General features: G+C 42.4%; 1 protein-coding gene across 1 annotated transcript; it reads right to left on the bottom strand.

The window, feature by feature from the left end:
• Positions 1-1,622: 1,622 nt before the first annotated feature.
• Positions 1,623-23,620, bottom strand: ret (ret proto-oncogene receptor tyrosine kinase). Its single transcript, XM_080507902.1, has 20 exons — positions 23,380-23,620; positions 13,664-13,906; positions 13,101-13,394; positions 11,965-12,203; positions 11,688-11,880; positions 11,384-11,583; positions 10,260-10,542; positions 9,890-10,021; positions 9,370-9,480; positions 7,487-7,603; positions 5,964-6,208; positions 5,731-5,878; positions 5,500-5,607; positions 5,199-5,413; positions 4,966-5,088; positions 4,811-4,881; positions 4,483-4,620; positions 4,210-4,309; positions 3,442-3,589; positions 1,623-2,561 (listed from the first exon to the last, which is right to left on the bottom strand). The coding sequence occupies exons 1-20, from the start codon at positions 23,441-23,443 to the stop codon at positions 2,404-2,406; spliced, it is 3,330 nt and encodes a 1,109-aa protein (XP_080364028.1). The 5' UTR covers positions 23,444-23,620; the 3' UTR covers positions 1,623-2,403.

Raw genomic sequence — 23,620 nt, 5'->3', positions numbered from 1 at the left:
GTATTTCTATAGCAGCGTTCAGACGCAAGGAAAGAAATTAAAGAAATACATTAAAACAAAGCAATTAAGAAATGCATGAACATGAGAATAAAAGTAAAAGCTTTATTAAAGGTAATAGAACAAGTTAAATCTATTGTTTATTGGAAAGGCTGAGCAAATAATTATGTGTTGAGTGCTGGTTTAAAAGGAGTGCGTCATTGTGCCAGCAGGAATTTTGTTTCACAGGTGAGGAGTGTAGGAACTAAAAGCTGCTTCACCTTGTTTCTTGTTTCTTCTCACTGAAATAAATAGTAAACCACTTTCTGAAGACCTGAGGAGTATATTTACAAGGAAATCTGACATATATTTTGGCCCGAGACCATTCAAAATTTGAAAGAGCAGAAGTCAGATTTTGAATTGGATCCTTTGACACAGAAGCAGCCAGTGCAGATGTTTAAACACGGTTGGAATGTTCTCCACCCTCTTAGTATTGGTAGCTCCAACTGTCTAACAGATTATTATAGTTGTTGTTGTTGTTACTACAGAGACCCGTGAACACAATGTGAAAATAAATACATGAACATATTTCTCTGACTCTTGTTTGGTCAAAACTCCTTAAATTCTTGCAAACTGATTTTGTTATTGTCTTAATATGCCAGGACATTCAAAGTCACTGTACGCAATGTTAAAATAGTTTAAAAACAAGTACAAAAAAACCCAACAACATTGTTATAACATTAAAAAGAGCATTCAGGGATTTACAGCTGACTGACTGTTTGAAATTGATACACTTTAAATAATAAGATGAGACGTAAAAAAAAAAAGGTGCAGGGATTATATGTTTCCGAGGTTGGGTGGGAGTGAGTTCCAGATGTGAGAGCCATGGTGATCATATGGGCCGGAGGGGCAGTGAGGCTGAGCAATGGTGATTTGACTATTTTCTGATTAAACAAACCTCTTATTAGTGGTGATACACGAGCTGGCATCTGTGAATTGAATTAGCACTGATACGGCTCTAACTATTGATGGACGTGGCTGTTATCACTGTGGTGCACATAGTAAACAAGGAAATGTTCCCATGAGTTTCTATTTTTGGCCATTCTTATATTAATTTCCTTTGATAATTTTCATTAAGACTGACAGAAGTCTGGAGCATATCCGCACAAACAGGCTATTCCAATGATTACTGAAGACACAGGTCCTGTCTATTCTGTCATATTTTAGTCAGAATTGTAGCTGATAGCAAGCTGTGAAAATGGGAGGGACTTATTTTTTTAAATTAATATTATCACACGGGCATATATAAGATGTATAAATGAGGATAACATGGCTTATTGGAGTAATAACATGTAAATATAGTTTTCTATTCTTCATTGACACACATAACTGAACTCTACAGTCTACTATAACTAAGTTTGTTTTTTGAAAACGGAAGGTTGAATCGTATACACTTGTGAGATACATGTATTTTATGCATATTGTACATTGTGAAAGCAACAACAACAGAAAAAAATTTAGTTACCCACAATTTTCAGAGGGTCTCCATGGACATAAACCTCAATGGACAAACAGCACATTTTTAATGTTTATTATTAATTGAAACAAAATCAAATAATAACGTAACAATGATAACACTCGTTGGTTTACATAATCATTGCTGTAGCCACAGAGATTGCGATCGTCACAGTGAATGAACTGTAGTCTGCCACAGGACATGGTCACAATCTACGTTAAGCATCATGTCCTTTCACTGGAGAAGCATTCATTAGATGATATTTTTCTTGAGTAAAAAAACAAAAACAGATCAGGAACAAAAAAGGCAGAGAACCTTTCGTCAAATCATGTCAGCATTACTTTTCTTTGGCAAGGACAGCTTCGAAACATCTCACGGGAGAAACACAAAACAGGTCTTTGACATTTTGAGGTGCACAATCCTCTAAGGTAGAAACTTTACATTTTTCGGAACAAGTTCAGCATTCTTGCATTTGTCCAACTTAATCCCAGCTCTCTACAACAGGTGATGGTAGATGGTAAAGATGCCCCCCCCCCCTTGAATTCCTGGGCTGGACCGAGATCTTCACAGTCGCACAGTAACAATTGGAGGCTATTGTAGAAGCGGCACAGGCACTTTAAAGACATTGACACTGACGTACAATCTGGTACAATAGTCATGCAGTGATACAATTTTGGCCAACATGACCTGTGAGGTAATAATTAACATAGTGAGGAGCTGAATGAAGCATGGTCTATGTCAATCCAGCAGGTTTTTGCAGCAAAACAACAGACCCCAGTTTGAAAATGTTGAATACCCGTGCAACGGAAACAAAAGGGAACCAACTTTAAACATCAGAGTGTTTATGTACAGTCTTACAGAAATATACACATCTACCAATTAGTCATCTTTTCTACAGTGTCAGTTTGTCTTTAGCTATCAAGCTTGTCCACAGCTTTTGCGGGTGAAGGCAAAGCCATCCAGTTTGCATATACACTATCATTGGCATATCTTGTAAAGACTGGATTAGTGGCATCATGTCTGTTGAGTGGTACCGGGCTCTTCTCAGGCCAGTTCGGGTATGACATGCCTAAAAATGAAAACATATCATTTTTCTGCACTCAGTGAAAGGTAAACAGCGTGCAGACAGTAAGGCTTTCAAATCAAACTGCGGCGCCTGAAGCAAGTCTGCGTTTCTCTCAGAGGTGTAATGGTACGGCTGCGATTGTGGTGTACAAAATAAATGACCGTGTCGTTAATTATTAAGGTGCTTTTCGGCCAAATGTGGCACTAAATTTGACTTTTCACAATATCTAGTTTTTTTTCTGGTGCAGACAAACAGCTACAAATTAATGTGTACAGTCACTATAAATAATGTCACCTGAAAGTTGTATTCAAAAGCCTTACTGTTTTTTCGTTTGAGCACAGTGGAATCGTAATCGATTAATGACTAATATACATTGGAAATTCAGGAATTTTAATACAAACTAGAATTCAAACCACAGTGAGTGATTGATTCGGCGAGGACCTGTTTCAAATGTCACGCACTGTTTCCTCCAGTGCAAACCGATAATCAAACCATGACGGTGCGAATGTGGCGGCGTGAAATAATGAACTATTTACAAATTAATGCTGATGAAGCATGAGCATGAGTAATGCCATATAAATTAGAAGGAAAGATATATATTCAATATTTACAAATGTGTCATTTTTGGTCAGCATTCATGTACATTAGAAGCAGGTCCAAATAAAACAAAAAAAGTCAAGACACAAGATCTTTTTTTTTTTTTCACTGAGCCTCTCATTTACGATGAAATGGGAGATATGTCAGCATTAATCAGCAAAAGGCATGCCTAGATCACAGTCACACACACTTGACTACGGAAAAAGCCAATCACAGCTTGCCAAAAAAGAGAGCTTGTGTTGTGTGTTCTGTTTCTAAAATCGAGTAAATGCATGGGAGATTCTACCATAGAGCTTGTTTTCAATCCATGTGGAGGGGAGGGTTCGAGGGAGAGGGGCGTTATTACAGTCCACTAGTGGGGTGTCCTCTTCAGAGAGGGCGTCGTCGTACAGCAGGGCGTCAGCCGGCGTGGACGCAGCCAGGTCCAGGTAATCCTGAGGAGAGCAGATGAGGCCGCGATTAGGCAGATTAAGTAGGAAAGGAGTTGCAGCATGCTTAAGCTGCTCACGCGAAAGGTCACGCGTCGATGTTTGTTCTGAAACTTTCTCTTTAAACACATCCGGTGACTTGCCAAGTACTGCTATGATATAACAGTGAAAAAAAAAAAAGAACAGGCATGTATGCATTCCTGTCTCTGTGAATGCACTATATTTATCGGCAGTTCAGCAACAGGAGCCCGACTGCTTCGCCCTGTGATTACACTGTCCAAGCCCGCAGTTTGGGACCGACTCTTCAAACACTAATTATGGTATCTAAAGCATTCGGAGATGAGTGACAGCTCACACTGTGCAGCGCAGCATGTGTTTGTGTGTACGGCGCTAAGCTGTGCATGTTGTCCAGTAGAAATGATCGACTTTTCATTTTGAGCCCTGCTGCAAAATATGAGAACATTGAAAAGCTTCTGACTGTCACGTCGAAATGATACATCACCAGTGTTTTGTCAAAATTGAAGTCAGTGCTGCAGGGAAACAGGATGAATGATAGTTTCCCGACCTCTCGCCAACACAAGAACACAAATAACTCTTTGTAGTGTCAGTTAAGAGCTTCAACATACCCGACTTTTCACCATCATCTTTTCCAGTTCTTTGCTGATGTCTGAAAACGTTGGCCTCTTGTCTGATTCTTGTTTCCAGCATCGAAGCATGAGGTTGTACCTGCGGAGCAAAACGTTTCCCGATGGGTGAAATGAATATCGGTTAATCCTCCCAGCAGAGTCATTTACCACAAACGGACTGTCCTCATGCGGTGCGAGGAGGGGAGTTATAGCACTCAGCAGAAATGCGGAGACGCTAGAATTGACGCGGTGAAGTAACAGAGCAGAGCTCACATTTCCTCAGAGCAGTTCTCGGGTCTCTCCATCCTGTAGCCAGTCTTGAGGAGGTTAAACAGGCGCTCGGGAGCGATACCCGGGTAGGGATTTCCTCCCAGCGTCACGATCTCCCACAAGAGCACACCAAAGGACCACCTGGAGGAACGTACAGAAGCCTCATGAGAACATTTAAAAAACAAAAATGGATATGAGCATCCTTTCAGCTGTGAACTACCCTCAGTGGCTTTCATGCCGAGAGCCAGATGAAACGGTAACTACAGATTTAAGCAGGGACGTCTTAATAACCTCAAAATGTAATTCCACATCTGAAAATGGTTATACTCACACATCACTTTGTGTCGTGTAAATATGATCAAACAAAGACTCAATTGCCATCCATTTCACAGGTATGCGGCCCTGGTCGATAAAGAGAAACCTCATTAAGTTTTCATCAGGGACATTTCTTACACACGCATATAAAATTGATGAAAGTCGTTTCACCTTGCTCCTCTTGACATACGAGTCCTCCTCATAAACGTCTCTGGAAAGGCCAAAGTCAGAGATCTTCATCTTCCGCCCTTCAGCCACCAGAACGTTTCGCGCCGCAAGATCCCTGTGAACAAGCTGTGGATCCAACGGCCTCATTTGAAGGGAACAGCGACGCTCAAACCACTAAATTCAGTCGTGCATCGACTTTATAGACAAAGAGTGACCTTGAGCAGTGTGTCACATACCTTCATTTCTGCCAGGTATTGCATGCCTCTGGAGATCTGCCAGGCGAACGAGATCAGGTCGCCCATGGTGAGCGCTCGGTCGTCCGGGTTCTCCAGGTAGCTGGAGTTTCTGTTGGCATCCCTGCCCATGTAGCTCGGGCCAACTTTCCGACTCTCGCGTAGGAAATTACGCAGCGACCCGTACTTGGCGTACTCCACGATGAGATACAAAGGACCTATTCAGAGAAACGCAGCACTTGAGGCTTGATGTGTAACACACATGCTTTGGCAGAGGATGGTGAGAACACAGAGGTCCTCTTACCGTCCTGGCTGCACGCTCCATACATCTTTATGACGTGTGGGTGGTTGACTTGCTTGAGTAAAGTGAATTCTGACAGCAGGTCACGCAGCTCGCTGTGCGAAGCGTTCTCTGTGGTGCAGGAGAAGAAGAAGCGTTCGTAATGATCAAACCATTCGTCTTTTCAGACATTCGCGCCTCGTATATCACAGCCGCTTCCAGGCTTGTCTGGTCTTCTTGCCTGGTGAGTGTTACCTTTAAGCATTTTCACAGCCACAGTGGTGTAACCCGCTTTTCCTTTCAGCCTGAATGCTGTCGCCTTGACAACTTTCCCAAACTCCCCTTCTCCTAAAGTCTTGCCGAGCACGAGGTTTTTACGAGGAAACTCCCACTTTGGATCCTCCTGTTGAAACAACGCAGTGACTTGTTACGGCTGTTGAATGACCCAGAAGACAGCAAAGGCCCGTTGCCAGCTGAAGGACACTTACAGGTATTTTAAAGGTGTCGGTCTCGATGGATTCCTGCGAGCCCCGCCGGATATTGTTGGCGGGAAAGCTAATGGGATAGGCCTGAGCAGGCCGACGGAAAGTCATCTCAGCGGACGCTATGGGAGGCTTGGGCGAGTTCTTGTGGTAGCGGTGGATGAAGTACGAGGACAGGAGAATGGAGACGATGAAGGACAGGAGCAGAGCTGTGGCAATGATGGTCTTACACATGTCGTCACATAACACCTCTGGAGGAAGAGAATAATGTTCTGTTACCTTCATATCGAAGGAAAGCATTTCATGTGTAAGGATGAAGATAACGAATGACAACGGTTTACAGAACTGTAAGTAACAAACACACAGGGCAAAGAGAAAAAGAGACAAAAAAAAGAGACTGACGGTCACAAAAAAATTGTTTTCATACTTGCAAGCATTCTAGAGTCAGCAATTAGCCTCAAATTAATTGTTTTAGACTATGGGACAAAAAACAACAACAGAGTATACGTAGAAATCTATGCATAGAAAACATGCAAACTGCAAACAGGAAGAACTTCAATGCAGGACACGCTTGCTAAGAGGCGACAGCGTCCTCCACCTCTTCAACACTGTACAGCCCAACATGATTTATGTCTACATTCAAATGCCATGGAGTCATTTTCATATACTTTTTCTGAGAATCCATTCTGGCAGAGAGATCAGAGCAGCAAGTGAGCTTAAAGCTAGAGTTCAGGCCCACCGCCCTGAATCCCACTGAGGGTTGCAGGAAGAACATCCAGTGTACAACTGGTGTCAAGTTAAACCAGTTGGTGAAGCTGAATCAGACATGTGTAATGAACAGGGCAAAATCTAACAAAAAAAAACTACTCTAAGAGTAGATTTTGAGAACAGTACTGTTTATGGAGTATTTTTTGATAATGACTGCATTAATAACAGGCTTGGTGTTGTACACAACAAATCCAGAGTTAAACATGTTTTTTATTCTAATAACATTAATCTACTTAAGACTGGAACTTTATGTCAAGAATAAACCATAAATCCATCTCCTGTCTATACTTAGCACATAAAGCAGCAGATTGGCTTCTCGAGGGTTTTGATAGATATGACCACATAACTCTATTTCTGACTTCCCTCCATTGGCTCCCTGTGTATTTCAGTATTGATTTTGAGATTTTACTGATCGTTTTTAAAGCACACTGTTAAAGCACATTTGGCCATATTGTGCTTTTCTGAGACATTGACTTCTCATGAGCCTATTTGAGGCATCAGACCCTGATATGGGAGAAAGCATTTGTGTTCCTTATTATTATCTAACTTTTTGTATATATCCATAGGTACAGTAGTTATATTTCTACATGTTTGTACAAAAGTTTCGAGCTTTTATTCAGGTGATTCTGGTTGGTTTACTACTGGTTTGGCTTCTCTCATTGCAACATTTCCATAAATCATACACTTTGTAATCACAGTTCATAAAGGTTCCATATAAAAATTGTTATTATACTTATAGATTTTGATTTACGATCACTCACCCTCAATATCCTCTTTCTCGCAGAAGCATCTGTCAGCGTAGCAGTAGCAGGTTCCATGGCAGGCCTTAATGCCACTCCCACTCAAGCCTCGCTCGTAGCCTCCGATAACAGCTTCCTCTGCAGTTATAAATGAAACATGAACAGTGTACATAATGCACCAGGTGTAATGGTTTTGCTTTATATGGAATATACAATAGCGTGCAGGAAGCATATATGCTCATACTTTTCTCTCATTATTCTCCGTACAAGCAATTTATATTTCTTTGTTCCTATTCTTTTTCTTTTTTTTAACGATTTACCAATAGTTGAATTTTTCAGAAAAATGTGCAAATCATTGAGAACTCCTCTAAAAAATTTTTTAAAATAAACTAATTAGGAACATTATTTTCTCACAGAACATAAAAAAATGGCTTTAACAATCAATGATATTTATGATGCACCATGGGATTTGTTTCAGTGACCTTGAGCATACATGATAGTTGGATTGTGACATTTATGAGTCTTGGACCAGATGATCAGGTTGTTCAGGTTTCGCTATATCCAAACAAACATACTAGCATGAAACACACTGTGTGTCACTGGACTTTTATTGTTCCACACTGAAACTTTGGAAATCACATTAGTTTTGTGGGTTGGGTTGATCCAACATTGAGGTGATTTTATGAGCTGCACTCAAAGATCCAAGACGAGTGACACTTCTCCTTTGCCAAGATAATCCGTCCACCTCACCGGTATGGCATGTCATGATGCTGATCAACAGCAGGTTTATTGCACAGCTGAGCCTCAGGTTGCATTGTGTGCCGCACATGGTGGTGAAACCAGATAATAACTGGCTTTCTGACCCCCCCGATCTCCTGAATGTAGTAAAACTACACATTTACAGTGTCTTTCTTTAAACTGTGGACAGCCTAAGACACATCTGTACAATAAACCACACCGGTGAGGTGGACGGATTATCCATTTTTAATAGTTTGTGATGGTTTTTTTTGGTTTTTTTTTTTTTACAGTCAGTTCTAAAGATACAAAGAAATGTTATGAGTACGTAATAATAATGCAAATTTAACTGAATGTCTCAATTTTTTTTCTCCAAAATCCTACTTTCTTATGCTCATGGCAATATTTCATTCAATTATGGAATTGAACGTGCCAGGATATTTGTCCCATAAAGGGTGAATAGATAATAAAACAAAATGTGGAGATTGTTATCAGAGCAACAGAAAGCAGAGCAGACTGTGTGCTGTAGGTTGGTTTGCTGTGCCCTCTCATCAGGACATTGCCCAGCACACAGGGATTTAGGCGACAATGAGAGGCGGATGCTTGATGTTGAACGTGGTGGTTGGGCCAGGAAATTATCTGCTTTTGTCCTTGGGTGAAGCCTATTGTTAACCTGACTAGGACACACCTGGTGGCTCTGTGAGCGTGCAGACTGTGGCATTTTATGTGTACGTATGGCCCGGGGAGGTGGCAAGGCTGTCTCGGCCCAACTGGCTGGGCTCCAGCACTGTTCAGGTACTTTCCAAACTGACAGGGCAGTTTTTTTTTTTGAACATTTGAACCGGCTAATTCCAGCAGGGGGCGCTGTGTCACTCTTCTGCACCTTGCAGGTTGCTGATGTCCAAGGTTGGAGTGGTTGTTTTTGGTTTTTGTCCTCTGCTAAACCATTTCTTCTGTCAACAATCATACTGATTTGTTGTATCCTGTTTATCTCTTGTCACTGTTCTGCTGCCGGTTGTGGAATCTCTGTCTCGTCTCGTGTAGGAACATGTCTTTCGTGCACCTGGCACTCGCAGTCCTCCAGCCTCCATATTATCGCACGGATAAAAATTAAAGCGGTGATGATCACTTGAAACAATACATATCATTTTGAACAAAACGTTTCTTACTTGTGCAGTCTTGTGGGCATATCGACGGATCTTTGCTTTCCACCGCATCACAAAAGCTGTCCGGACACGTCCGAAGGTCAGGGGAACACGTTGAATAATTTTCAGATATTTCTGGAATGGAAGTATAAACGAGAGATAAACTTGAGACCATATAACAGACTGGAGACAAGATTAAAGTGTCAGTTTTGACGTTTGAGTATCACTACATCACAGCCCTGGCTTGTGTTTAGCAATGACAGGGTGTTTTTGTTGCTTGTTTTTGACCAAATTAAGACCACATTTGCCCCACATTTGTCTTGTTTTTTTCCTGTTGGAAAAAAAAAAAAGACTTTAGTGAAAAAAGAAAATGCTCAAGTAGTATCTGGAGCTTTAATTTGTTCCATTATCCACACTGAAGGAAATATGTTCTTAATTAGTTGTAGTGAAGCATGCTAACGTTTCAGCAGCATTCAGTGGCGGTTAAGTCTTGTACAATTACAAATAAAAACACCGCTTTGATTTTTATATGCAAGGCTCGTACCTTGATCGGTGCCTTGCCTCCACTGGCATCTCCCCGTTGTCGCCCCGAGGCCTCTGAGAGACTCGCAGTCTCCTCGCCGCCTGTTCTCCGCACAGGACAGGATCTGTACCCGTTCCTGACCGGCTTTGTTTGCTGTGTACAACAGAGCCAGGGGCGCATCATTAATCTTTAAAGAACATTCAGGAAGAGGTGAAATTGCTGAAAAGAGTCCGCACATGTGCTTGTTGAGGATTAGTTTCTAAGTGAAACACAAACATTCTAAAATCAGCAATGATTTCATTATTGTTTGATAATGCAGATGGAGGATAAACACAAATTAGATGAAGATGTTAAGAGTTTTTTAAGTAGTCCCAGGCTGCTGCAGTCTTACCGTCACCATCCAGTACGACGTGGATGAGAGTGCTGGCCTCCAGCTGTGTGTTTCCCTCCTGAGCCACGACCAGGTACTGCAGGTCCTGGCACTCGGGCCTGCGCAGCGCCTCAGAGTCGTTCACATACAGCAGTCCCCACATCCCGTCCGGGGCCTGGGTGACGCCGACGGCTGAATAGCAGGACTGTGACTCCACAGACATGTTCTTATCTGGCATCTCGAGTCGGTATGTGATGCTGAAGCCATCGAGCTGCAGGCAGTTTTCCACACAGACTCTCCCAACCTGAGAGCAGAGGGAACAAGCAAATTAAAAACTGTACGCAAGTGGGAGAATCAAGGAGAAAGATGACATAATTCAACCACCTAAATATGCCACTGAACAACAGCCTCATATTTTCTAAGTGCCAGCAGGTGGCAGCATCTCTGTACGTGTTGGTAGAAAGAAAAGATAACAATATAAACTATATTATTACTGAGTACGTTTTATAGCATTGTGCTGCAGTGACTTGGACTTATTACAGGGACCTGAGGACAAACTCTGCACACCAAACACTGAACAAAAGTTCCTCAGGTGAGTAACTCTACTCGACATAAGTGAAATTCCCATAAAACATCAGAGTGGATCAAGTGTCCCCAGTTTATCCGTCCACAGGCTGGAAATGTTCTTTCTGTCTTTCTGCCACAATTCTGCAAAAAGACTTATGAGCACACTTTTTCCACAAACAGAAGACTGTGGGTTTCATCTCTTGTCACTTTCATTAGCGAGCAATTGGAAATGAATGGATCTTGTTCCTGAAACTAATGGGCTGCCTCCGGGGGGACAGTACTGACTCACAACCGCCCATGGTGTCGTAATGAGGAAAAGATTACATGTTCTGCATGTGTTTGGCATGTTTCGTGTAGTTATGGTCTTTGTGACTCAAAATGTATGTAATCTATGAACCTCAGGTTTGCAAAAAGGGGAGGGGGAAACTGTGTCCTTGTTTGAAACTCTTTTTTTTTCAACTCGAGGTTTAATCATTGACATAGTTATGAAACCCAATAGAGACCTTGACATGACACTGACACAAAAACAACTATCTTCCTCTTCAAATAAATGATATTGTTTTGAGTAGATGTGATACCTGTGCATAAACAGAAGCTCTGCGTGCCACTGTGAATACTTGTGTGGAGTTGGAGAAGCCGATGTGGACCGGTAAAATGGTGACGTTGAAGTGCAACAACACGGTTCCCTCGAGGCCGGGGTAGGTGGTGTCATTGACCAGGTAGTCCAGATACAGGGTGCGGTTCTCTGTTACATACAGGTTCCTCTTCAGCACAAGTGCTAAAACCAAGAAAAGATGTCAATATAACAAAATGAGGTACATTATGCAGTATTTATCTCATTTTCATAAAGAAAGCCTCTTTCAGTTGCCTTTGATTACTCACTGTAGTCATAGACCGTCTCTCGAATGCCTCCATGAGTTTTCTTTTCACTGAAGGTGTCCTTCACGTCAAACGTTTCCTTTATCCACGGGTCACTGTTGAGCAAAGTCCCCACATACTTGTTTTGATTCTTGTCGATGGGAAAGATGGGCGTTAAATCCCTGTCGAAGACAATTAAGGCACCGAAAGATCCCCCCTGGAAAAAAGAACGAAAAACACAGTGAGACATCCGACTCCCGCATTCAGACTGATCCCGTCTGCGTCACGTCAGCCCCATCACCTTTGTCCGATTGAAGCCGATGGTAATGTCCGCCGTGTCCGTCCCGTTCACATACGGCGCGTTGTCGTCCTCGTCGTTGACAAAAACATCCAGAGAGGTCTCCACCTTGGTGATGACGGTTTCCGTCCGGACTGTGCACACCAGCAGGAGTCTGTAGTACTCGTTCTCCTCGCGGTCCAGCGGAGCGGTCACCACCAGCTCTGTGGTGTTCTCGTCCACAGCGAAGGGTGCCGGGGTATCTGTAAACCGGAGCAGGTAAGAGCAGGTGTCAGCAGCTGCCGTCATGAACAATACCGATAGGAAGATGGTATGGAGGTGATTTGTAATTCCTGCTGAACAATGTAATGCAGAGGTTTGTCAGGAGGAGGGGAATGAGCACCTCGACCTTGACCTACCCATTATTTTTGCGTCATTGTGAGCCATCGCAACATGAAAACTGATCTCAACCTAAATGACCTTTACGCACTGAGATGGTGATTTCTTCAGTACGTTTCATGCGTGATCATGTAAACGAGGGAAGCAGTCAACAAAGACGATTGCGTGGCGCTTTACATTCTCCATTGACATGCCTTTATGGATCTTTCATAAAAATAAATGTGTTTTATGCTCCTGTTATTTTTTTCAAACAGCAGATTCAGAGCAGCGCAGCTGAATCATCCATGGTCTGAAAGAAATTTGGGATTTTTTCGCTTCTGACTTTGATAGAAACTGTGAGAGTGTTCAGGGAGGTGTGTGTATTTGTGGCTCCTCTGGACACTGGCCACTCCACACAAACAATGAACTCTGCTCCCTCTGCCCGGAACACGCTTCAAAAATCACCAAAATTACAGGAACCCTTAAATAATTTACACCACTAATGATTTTAAAACTCATGTCATAGACTTTTTTAAGTATAGTACTGTCATTATGTTTGTTTTACTTCCTTCACACTCCCTCATCCGTCACTGGACGATGTAACATAACTCTTGCACAGGCTTCATGATTTCTTCTCCACGTGTCTTTGTTTTTCATGCTGCCATCATGAGCAGGCCTTTCCTCTAAAATAAATCAATTGATCTCAAGCAACTGCCTGAAGAAATAAAGGTCAAAAAACTGCGTGAGGAAGTAGATGGGAGTAACCACCGATAGTGTCTCACCTGATTCCACGTTGTAAGAGATGGTGTAGTTGGGGCAGACGTGGAGTCTGGTGAGACGCCGGAGCTGCCGCAGGGCCCCAGGAAACCTGTTTTCCATGATGTGAGGGTTGGAGGTGTCTCTGTGAGGGAAGCACAGCTCCTTCGTGTCTGTGCGACCACACTGAGGCATCGTGGCGTTGACAAAGTCCAGCGTGATCCGAGCTGAGCTTTTCGGGATGCACTTGGTCTTCTTGGAGGAGTTGGGGAAAACCATGGCATGCAGGAGCAACTTCTTCACAGACCATGACTTCTGGTCTGGTGAGACACACACACACAAAAAAAAAAAAAAAAAAATACAGGAGGTATTTCAATCTCAGACAGTGCCCTTATTTGATGACTCAGCACTTCTTTGACTGTATGCAATTACATTATCATCGTGAAGGCATAAGCCAGAAGGCAGAGCCAAAGTATTTAGTATGCACAGAGCATAAACATCGCGGGGCTAATTTACCGTCATGTGCAGAGGATACCTGGCACTGAAACAGCACTTTACGTTGTGATCAAAAGGCTTGCGTCCAACTCACACAAAGTGTGAGCGAAGTCGCTCTCCTCCAGGCTTTTGTTCAAGGATAGCACGCCGGTGCCGACGTCCAGGTGGAACCAGGAGCTGTAGACACTGAGAGACCTGATGGAGCACAGGTAGAAGTGCGGCCGCTCGGAGGCACTGTCCAGCATGGCGTGGACCTGAAGGATCGGCGTCCCGGCCGCTTGGCCCACGTACAATGTCTCGATGTACTCATTCTGAGGAAAGTACAGTCCCGCCGCTCCTGTAGAGAGAAGACCAGACATGAAATAACCAGATGTTTTTTTAAAAGAAAAAAACCCCCCAAAAAACCCAGAAGCCTGGTCAATCACAGGGGAATCTGGTTATTCTCCCTTTGAGAAAAACATTGTAATAACCCAAAAAATACGACCTGCCTTTATTGCTGAGTTCATGTAATATTACAGAGCAGCATAACAGCAGTTATCAGGGATCTCTTTCTGGATGTTTAACTGAGGCAACAATAGCCACTCACAATACCGTCTGGCCCCTGAATGAGAATTAACTCATACATGGAATATGACAGGTCTGATTCCCCCCCCCCCCCCCCCTTCTGATACATCTTTCATCTGCTCTGTTAGCGGAAATTGAAAGGAGGACTCAAATGACACTTATGCAGCTCTTATAATGAATTTCTCACATGGTCAATAACGTGTGGTTTCCGATTCTCCTTGCGTTCACCTTGAGAAGTTTAATTACAAGGGATAACATGATATGATGGAAAAGTGAATCATTACCTGCCAGTGCATCGTGTGTGTGTGTGTGTGTGTGTGTGTGTGTGTGTGTGTGTGTGTGTGTGTGTGTGTGTGTGTGTGTGTGTGTGTGTGTGTGTGTGTGTGTGTGTGTGACTGGGTAATCTATAAAGTGTTGTAGCAGGATGTATGTTTTACAGGAAAATGGAGATGTGAGTGTTCCTTCTGTAATTATATCCTTGTTACGCGCCCCTTTGACGACGGTAGGCGACCATTTAGGGAACGCACTAATGTCATTAGCAGACAGCAAAACTAGATTTTCTATTTCTGTTGGTGCAGTTGAGGCCTCAGCTCTGGTTTCAGACATTGATTTAATTTCACCGGGGTTGGATGACAGGAGGCCGAACTGATGGATAAAATGTGGCCGTCCTTCCTGAAGGATGGAGATACACTCTGCGAGGCTGCAGACCTTTTTATTAAAAGTGTTCCTGGGACAAAAACAAACAGCAGGCCACTTGTTTGTTAATCCTGCTGGGACAGTGGGAGCCGGTGTCATGGCTGCGTACATTTTAGAGATGATTTTCCATTTCCTAAATTACCTGTATTTCCTCTATTACAGCCGAATTGAAGCCATTCGTGCTTGATGCAGTGTTTCATTCTTTTAGAGGCTCGGCAGTATCGTTAGGTTTCTCTAGATATCGTCTGAGAGAATCGTTCATATGCATCTCAAAATGCATGAAAGTAAATCAATTAAATTAATTCCTTGCAGCAACAAATGTGGTGTTTACCCACAATTAACAATTTAGCTGGGCTCTATTTGTGTTTGCATAGAAGAGGATATCATTCAAAGTGAAACTTGGACATTATCAAGCAACAATTGACCAACCGGAATATTGTGTTACGAGAGCAATGAGACAAAAGAATCCTGTTAATCGAAACAAAATGGAAAATATTGGGTTATGGCATTACGCACTGTTAATCGTGTTTATCTAGTCTGGTTTGAATATGTGCTGAATCTGTTGTTGTGTAACACTGCAGATTGTGAGGCACCTGCAGAGCAGATGACGAAGCCATTTAAAACACTGACATTTTAAAATAGATAATGTACCAATAGTATTTGTCGCTGTTACACTCTGGACTGAAAGAAACCTTTTCCCCTGTTATGTGACCAATACAAGAGCGTTTCATTCATCCATTCCACTATCAAAATGAAATATTATGCAAGCTTTGTATGTATTGGTTTGTCTTAAAATGCAAATAGGAGGGAGCTATTACCATGTTCACAGGCTCAAAAAGAGCTCAATCCTTGTCATTACATACTTACTGACACTGATACTATATGTACTATATATGTGTATTCTATGATACTGATTTCAAATATATGAAATGAGCCAAAAAAAAAAAAAGAACCCTCTGATATCCCACAGCAGATGACAGCAGTGTTGAAAATAAAAAATAAGACTAGAGGGTCCAACACGTTAACCAGCAGCAGCCAAACGCATTAATGAAGGCGGGTCTTGGCCGTGAGCCAGGATGGCTGGACCCCCATGCAACACAATTTGTTTATATCATTCAAAATTCAATTTCTTTCCAGGACAGAAGCCAACAGAAAGCAAGCAGTTTATATCAAAACTAATTAATAGAATGGATCAAGCAGGCCTCTCTGAGCAAATGGCACCTTTGGGTCTGTGAAGTCATAATGACCATTTTCCAAAGCATGACTTATTACTCTTTCTAAAAGATGCATGACAATGACAGGAATACAGACACGGCTGACAATTAACTTCTTATTACATCATATGAATGACGACTTTTAAAAGTAATAAGAGGTGCTGAATCTTTTTGCCTAAATTGCAAATATTTGTGTGGAGATATGGATACACAGGTGGACAACAAGCTGTTTTGGAGTTAACACTGGTTAGCCAAAGCTACATCTGCGTACACATCGCCGTCATAAGCAGACTTTTTATAGCCTTCAATAACCTGCAAAACTGACAGTGAGCCTTAACACACACACACACACACGCACACAATGTCATTTCTTCAAAAGCTGTAAGTAATTTGGCAAACAAAGCCGGTGTTTGAACAGGAGGACTCTCGTTGCAATCCATGTTGACAATAGATATCATGTACTGCTTAGTGGATAGTAAAGCTGAGTGTGCACAAGACAACACGGGAAAAACACGATAGAAACACTGTGGGAAAACCTCCTCATTCATTCCGACATGTTTGCTTTGTCAGGTCGCTGTTTGAGATTTCTGTTTGAAGGAACCAGATATAGCTCTGTGTGTGTGTGTGTGTGTGTGTGTGTGTGTGTGTGTGTGTGTGTGTGTGTGTGTGTGTGTGTGTGTGTGTGTGTGTGTGTGTGTGTGTGTGTGTGTGTGTGTGTGTGTGTGTGTGTGTGTGTGTGTGTTTTGTACACATCTTAACCCGTAGAGGAACAAATGAGGACAAAGGCTCATCCCAGAATCTGAAGCCATGCGCTCTGTCAGCCACAGACCGCAGTGTGTCTGAACAGACTGAGCAGAGATGATAGGGTGGGGTGGGGTGGGGTGGGACGGGACGGGACGGGACGGGACGGGACGCCCTCCCCGTCGTCCCAGACAAAGACAGGAACTCAATTAGCTCGATGCGTGCTTCGGCTGATAGATTTACCAGCTATGAGCTCATGAGCTGGAGTTACCCACAGGCCTGCTAAGTAAGACACCCCAGTGAGACAAAACGTGCTTCTCCCACCCAGACGGTCCTCGTCCAGCATCCCTGTCAACAGCGCGACAGATCAAGGAAAGTGACCCAGTGATTCATTCCCCCGCTGATCTCGTCCCCTTGTGGCGAGCGCTCGGCCCCGTGCCCTTTCTCTCCCAAGGTCAACGCGCACTGCATCTGCCCCCGGTAACGACCCGCTGGAGAGGCAATGTATCTGGCAGCAGACAATCAATAAGCGCGCTAATCAACAGTGATGCTGATTGTTTTCTACTGATGAGACGGAAAAGGGAGAGAAGCCGAGGGCTGCACGTGCGCGACCATCCCCACTGCACATGATCCACAGCCAACCAAGAAATATTGCTTCTACTCTACCGATTTAATTTCACAGCCAGCCTCACGATTTAGCCCATCAATCTACACATTTTAAAATAATCCATCATCTCTTACAAAGCAGCTGTAGCCAGCAGCACGACGGAGCGGCCCACCCAGTTACGGTGTGGTGATATAAACACAATAAATATCATAATCACTCTGGAACCTATTACGATTACTCTGCTTCCCAAGATGTAACCGTTATGGGAATGGGTCTCTCCAAAGATTCAATTAACTAAAAAGCTGCACATTCAAGTGTAATAACACTTATGAAAGCTATCATTGATTCTAATGTTTTCAAATATCTTCACCCTTGGTTTCCTGTGCCATTATGCCCAATTGGATCCTTGCATCACACTGGATTCAGAAAAAAAAGGATTCAATATAGTCACAACTGTCGAGCGTTCATCCTCAAAACAAAGTAGTGTAATCAGGAAAGAAAGTCATTTCCTGTCTCAGTGACGGCCATCAAAAATTGTCATCGTCATACGACACCTGATCTCAGTTTGGAGGAGACAGTCGGGCCTCGGTTGGATGACGAGGTTTACCATGATACATACCATAACATAATAATCAATTATACCGTAATGTAATCCAAATAGCCCTCAGAGATTACAAGAGCTGAGATCCAATGAACCAGGTTCATCAGTCATCGAGAAATCTAATAAAACATCTCCTTAGGGGTTAGCTGAAAGTACAAATTCAGTTTAAGGATTTCTCTGGGGATGACCACGGCATCAGAAACCCACCACGTGACACATCATGGAGCGGAGTCTGATGCACTGGTCATTAAACCGCGTTGATAAAAACTATCTGTCGTCATCACAGTGCTGGTAAAAAGCCTTCAGATGCACTGAATACGTGCAAAGCAGGAGGTGACGGATGTGTCCACCAGCTGGCAGGATTCAGCACAATCATCTGTATTTGTGTTGTTTCATAGATTACAAACAAGTTTGTGCAGATTCAATAGAAATGTCATTACATATTGACATGGTGATATTGGACTAATTCTCATTGATGGATCCACCAATGTTAACACAGTTAAAATGTACAGTTCTAATCATCTCAACAAGGTTCTGTTTTTAATATGTGCAAACAGTAGTTACTCATCTTTTGAACCATATTTCAAAAGCCAGTCACACCCTAATTAGAGTAAAACAAATCATTAGTATAGCCTGAATGTGGACGCTGTAGATCAGGGTGTAATGAGATACTCTTGCGAATGGTTGATCAATAAGCAATAAAAGTATACCTCATGCTAGTTAGATGTTTTTCATTCCCAAATATTAGCAGTTTATACATGTAGAAGGTCAAATAACTCTTACACCTATGGTTTTGCACTCCCTCTTTTCTATTTTTTTTAATAATTGTCATTATTCTGACAACATTAGCTGTAAAATGTGTGTTTTACTTCATTAAGTTAAAACTTTACCTTTCTATTATTATTCCTCATTATGACGTTTCAAGTACATCATGGCAAGAAAAGACATCTTGACTCCTAGACATTTTTGGTATTTTTTTTGTCATTGGATAATTATAAAAAGTTGAGAAATTATACAGAACAGAACATAAAAAAGGAAAAAAAAGATCCTTCCTGCAGTCTCTCTAGCTACTTATAAGATACGTTATTTCAATCACTTGAGGAAGACAGTAATAACATCCCTGCTTCCATTATAGCAGAACAACATATCGTAAAATAAAGCTTCTATATCATGACGACCTGTACGAAGCACAGCCTGATGCTTAAACAACTCAACCTGATGATCTAAATCTTCATCATGTGTGAAGATTTGTTCTCAAACAAGCACTGCTAACAACAGGATGATGTTGTGACAGTTGTTGATTATCTCTCAAAATAAGTCACTGAGATGAGGAACACATTACAACCGTCCTGGAATCTGACCCAAGAAACCTTCACTTCATCGTTACGCTTCACAAAAAGTCAGAGATCAAAGTCCCTCGTTGAGTATAAACATATCAATTTCATGGTGATCTATGTGATAGCTGAGGAGAACAAATGTTGGAAACATACAGTGTCTGAAAAAAAACACTAAAGTGATTGCTATCCTTCAGCTGCATGCCAGAATACAGACAGAAGTAAAACTTTCACATTTTGCATGCTAATGTTATCAGGATTTATACGGTTTAAGAAAAAAAAAGCCACATATAAATTAAACGTAAAATGTCTGGCATGTAAGGCAATAGTGCCACAGCAGAGCCCAACATGACTACTGGACCGTGGTGGCTTCATATCGCGTCCCAGCATCAGGTTTCATAGTAAATATACTGGTGAACAACAGTATACAAACAAGGGAAGACTCAGTTTCATGACGGAAATTGAAGGGTTTGCGCTTCCAGCACACATGGGGCTTTGTTATTGGCAGGTGTTGAAAAGATATTTCCAAGATGAACGCTGACTTCAGTGACGCATCAGAGTTGGATGATAAAAGATGGGCGGATGGAGACGGATGTCAGGGTGGGGCAGGTGGAGGAGGGGCAAAGCATGAGTCGTCAAATAAGATTTTAATTTTCAAGTCAAGAGTTTGTTTGACTGTTTTCACCGTAAATAGAGCTCATAAATCGCACTTGTAAGAACATGAACAAAATGGCACCCTCACCCCAATTGGTCTCTGCGGCGCCACACGGAGCATGTGGAACCAAACGAGCTGAGCTTGTTCTTTGTTTTGCTCATTGTTGTAAACGACGGGTCAAACACAGCGTGCACCGCTAGGCGACTGGAAAATAACTTGTCAAGACCCATGTGAAACGAGAGGGCTAAATGCCCCGAGGGCCGAATTTCAATCAATGTCTCCTTGTCCTTTCACCACAGCAAATTAGATTCTACCCATGCATGAGAGGGAAGTGTGACCCTGAACTGACTAGAGGATCATGCACAGAGCATTGACAGGTAAGAGCAGCGGCGGCACGGGCAGAGGAAGAGGCACAAGCAGTGCAGAACAGTCCAGAGTCAGGACCCTGAGCCAAAGCAGTGCGCAACGCTCCATTTCAGTCCAAAAAACATAAGAGGATTGATCATCTCTGTCATTAAAAATGCCAGGAGTGGGAAGGGCTGCAACAGAAAAGTTAAAAAAGGCTGAAAGTGCTGCATCACCGCTTCGAGTGAAGAGTTTTTAACGAAGGTCCCAGGACACCGTGCTTACTGTCGCTCATTAGCTTCTTTGTTTGAAGGGCAGGATGAAAATGACGAAGGGGAACTGAGATCAGATGGCAAGGTTATTAAATCACAGTGACGTAGTTCAAGCCACAATAAAAAAATTCGTAAGCAAACACAAAAATATCCATATGTCTCTGTTGCATTCATCTTTCTTTAAAGGAAGCTCCAACACAGTCCCAGGAATAGAAGTTTTCCCTCCTAGGATGAAAGTATAAGGCCATTCTGTTGAATAAGAAGGATAAACTCTGTTTTCCAATTAAACTAAGAGAGAGTGGGAAATTGACAAGATTTACAATGCGTCCATGGCAACACAAGACAGAAGCTGACTGAATTATATAATGCAATCGGGAGCTAAATCAAATAGCAGCATGTATCAAATGAGATTTATTGGTCTGGTCACTCTCGAAAGAAAAAGATGCTGATGAAAATGATGGTTCTGTCGCAAAGAGGAGAAGGACAAGGAGGAGGAGGAGGAGGAGGTGGAGGAAGACGCTGTGAGCTTCCTGTGGGCAGCAGGTCATCACTGAGGTTTCAGAGGTCAGAGAGCGAAGCCAGGGTCAAAGATACAGTAGCAAGGTCACAGAGAGCGATAAACAGATCAATGGTTTTACGTGAAAACATCTGCAGCTCTTCTCGAGGAAGTGATGGATTACAGAGATCAGCTGCGTTAAAAGGATTTGGTTAATTTCAATAAAGGCTCTCAGCCGGTTTGAGTGGCAAAGAGGTCGTATTGACCTCAAACATTCCCCGTCGCTTTCCTCAATGCTGCCAACATGTGCAACGCTGCCAGAGCCTCTCCAATCATACACCATATTTCACTTACTGTAAAAATGTTGAAGAAGCCAAATGTAACTCATATGCTAAAAAACATATTTTTTCCTGATTGATTAGAAATATTTACATCTGTCACCACAATCTCTAAGTGCATAAACACAGAGCTCCCAATTCATTTCTCTTTATGCACTGAGTCTCCTCATTTCTGCCACTCATCTTCAGTTTTAAGTCGTCACAAACTTCTGACTTGCTGATGATGACCCCATCAAACCTACAGCCAGGGTCAGGAGTGATTTAACACAAAACAACCCAAAACCCATTTGCTTGTAATTTGAGCACAAACATTGAATAGCACATAAAAAAAAAAAAAAGTCAACAGGAGAAAAATGAGCATCCTACTAAAGTAAAATTCTCGAGTTGAACCTGAGCCGTCAAAATCAATCTGACGCGTCGCTCTGAGGGAAGTTAATGTCCGCCCTGCAATCAGAGCGTTGTGTGCACTTGTACGACAGATGATATTTTTCCTGAAGAAAACAAACAGGCTGTGTTTGCCCAGAGATACGAGCAGCTGCTGCACACCTGCCTGCGGCTCGCCTCGCCTCCTCCCCGGACGAGTGTTGGTCTTTTGTTGCAACAAACAGGTAGGTGGCGGGGCCCCCGCATTCACGTCGGGTGTAGCTTTCAGCGGTCATTTAATTACCATCATGTCCTTGACATATGAAATCCAGCAAGACCATCGACGCTCCCCCCTTTTTTTTTGGAGTGCCAGGAGAAAAGCCTGCTTTAGTGACACTGCATGTAGAGAAAAGCAAACGCAGGACGTGTGAATGTACATCACTCAGCCAAGTGAAAACCAAAGTGTCTGTCTGAGAGAGAGAAATGATCAGACATCATCGCATACAAATGTTGCACCTTAAAAACTGCATTAATCATTCTAACAACTCCTCAGAAAACTGCTTCCACGGGCGGTTGCGTACTATGGGCCTGGGGTTTATTGGCAGCCCTCACATTCGTAGCATGAAATGGCAGTGGCCCATTCACGTGGAAATTAACACCTTTTCCGACGTCTCAATTCCACTAAAAGCTTGTGGCGAATCTCCTATTTTTACCCTCTGGTCAAAGCACAGACTGTGACCTCTGTTAAGACCTCTGTTTAGTTATAAGTCCAAAAACAAATGCAGGAATTCCTCACAAGGGACTATATTTGTCCAACAGACACATTCAACATGGCAGGACACTGAGATTTGCACACTCCCGAGCTATGAGAGACACTTTAAATATAGACTACATGTGAGGACTGTGTTGGTACAGTTGGGCTGAGGGATTGTACCCGGGATTATAATATTATGATATATGGCTGTATTCACTGGGCTCTTGGTTCCAGTGTGCCATACCATGCATAGCAGGCAGCACACAATGCAAGTATCACTTTCTGCAGCATGCAACAGTGCCTGGCATTGTCTTCCTGCCATTTCAGGTGCTTAGTGGAAAAGATAAAAGCCTTAAAAACCAACTTAAGCAGCAATTTCAGCAGAGCAATTCAGCTTTTACACATGAGCAGCCATGTGCATTCATTGCAATCTCCCCCCGGAAAGCACTGGCTCTGTTTGGAGCCGTTCACAAATCCTTATTCTTCTGTTTCTCCTCGCGCTGATCAGTTTCACAGATAATTTGGTGAATTTGGGTAAAATATAAATTTTATTTTTTATTTTTTTTATTCCATCTGTGCTCGGACTGCAAATTATGTTCTTTTTGATAGGAAAGAAAACGGTTTGAAACAAGTATTTTCTGAGGATTAAAAAAGAAAAACACAAAGCACACATACTATTTTACTTTCTATAGCTTGCGTGGATTTAATTGTCTTTTTCATACGTCAAACATAAGCGTGCACAGACACACACACATACACACACACACATACAGATACACACAGTCTCCAACTGTCTTTACGTTTCCTATTAATTTGATGCTGATCCTTACCTTCCAACAGCAGCAGCAGCAGAGCAGCGATGTTTCCCCGAGAGAAACCACAGCTTGGCCCCATAATCTCGAACCATAAGTGAAAGTTTGTAACCAGGAATACGGGAAATAAAATAAAAAACCCAAAAAACAAAAAAAAGTTCCTCCCAGAAAAAAAAAAATTAAAAATTAAAGGTGAAAAAAAATATATATATATATATCAAAGCGATAAAAACTGATTTATACGGTGCGTAAAACCAGC

The sequence above is a fragment of the Blennius ocellaris genome, assembly GCF_963422515.1.
Source record: "Blennius ocellaris genome assembly, chromosome: 13".
NCBI classification, from domain to species: domain Eukaryota; kingdom Metazoa; phylum Chordata; class Actinopteri; order Blenniiformes; family Blenniidae; genus Blennius; species Blennius ocellaris.
Note: the sequence above shows the minus strand (reverse complement) of the source record. Positions and strands in the feature narration are given on the sequence as shown.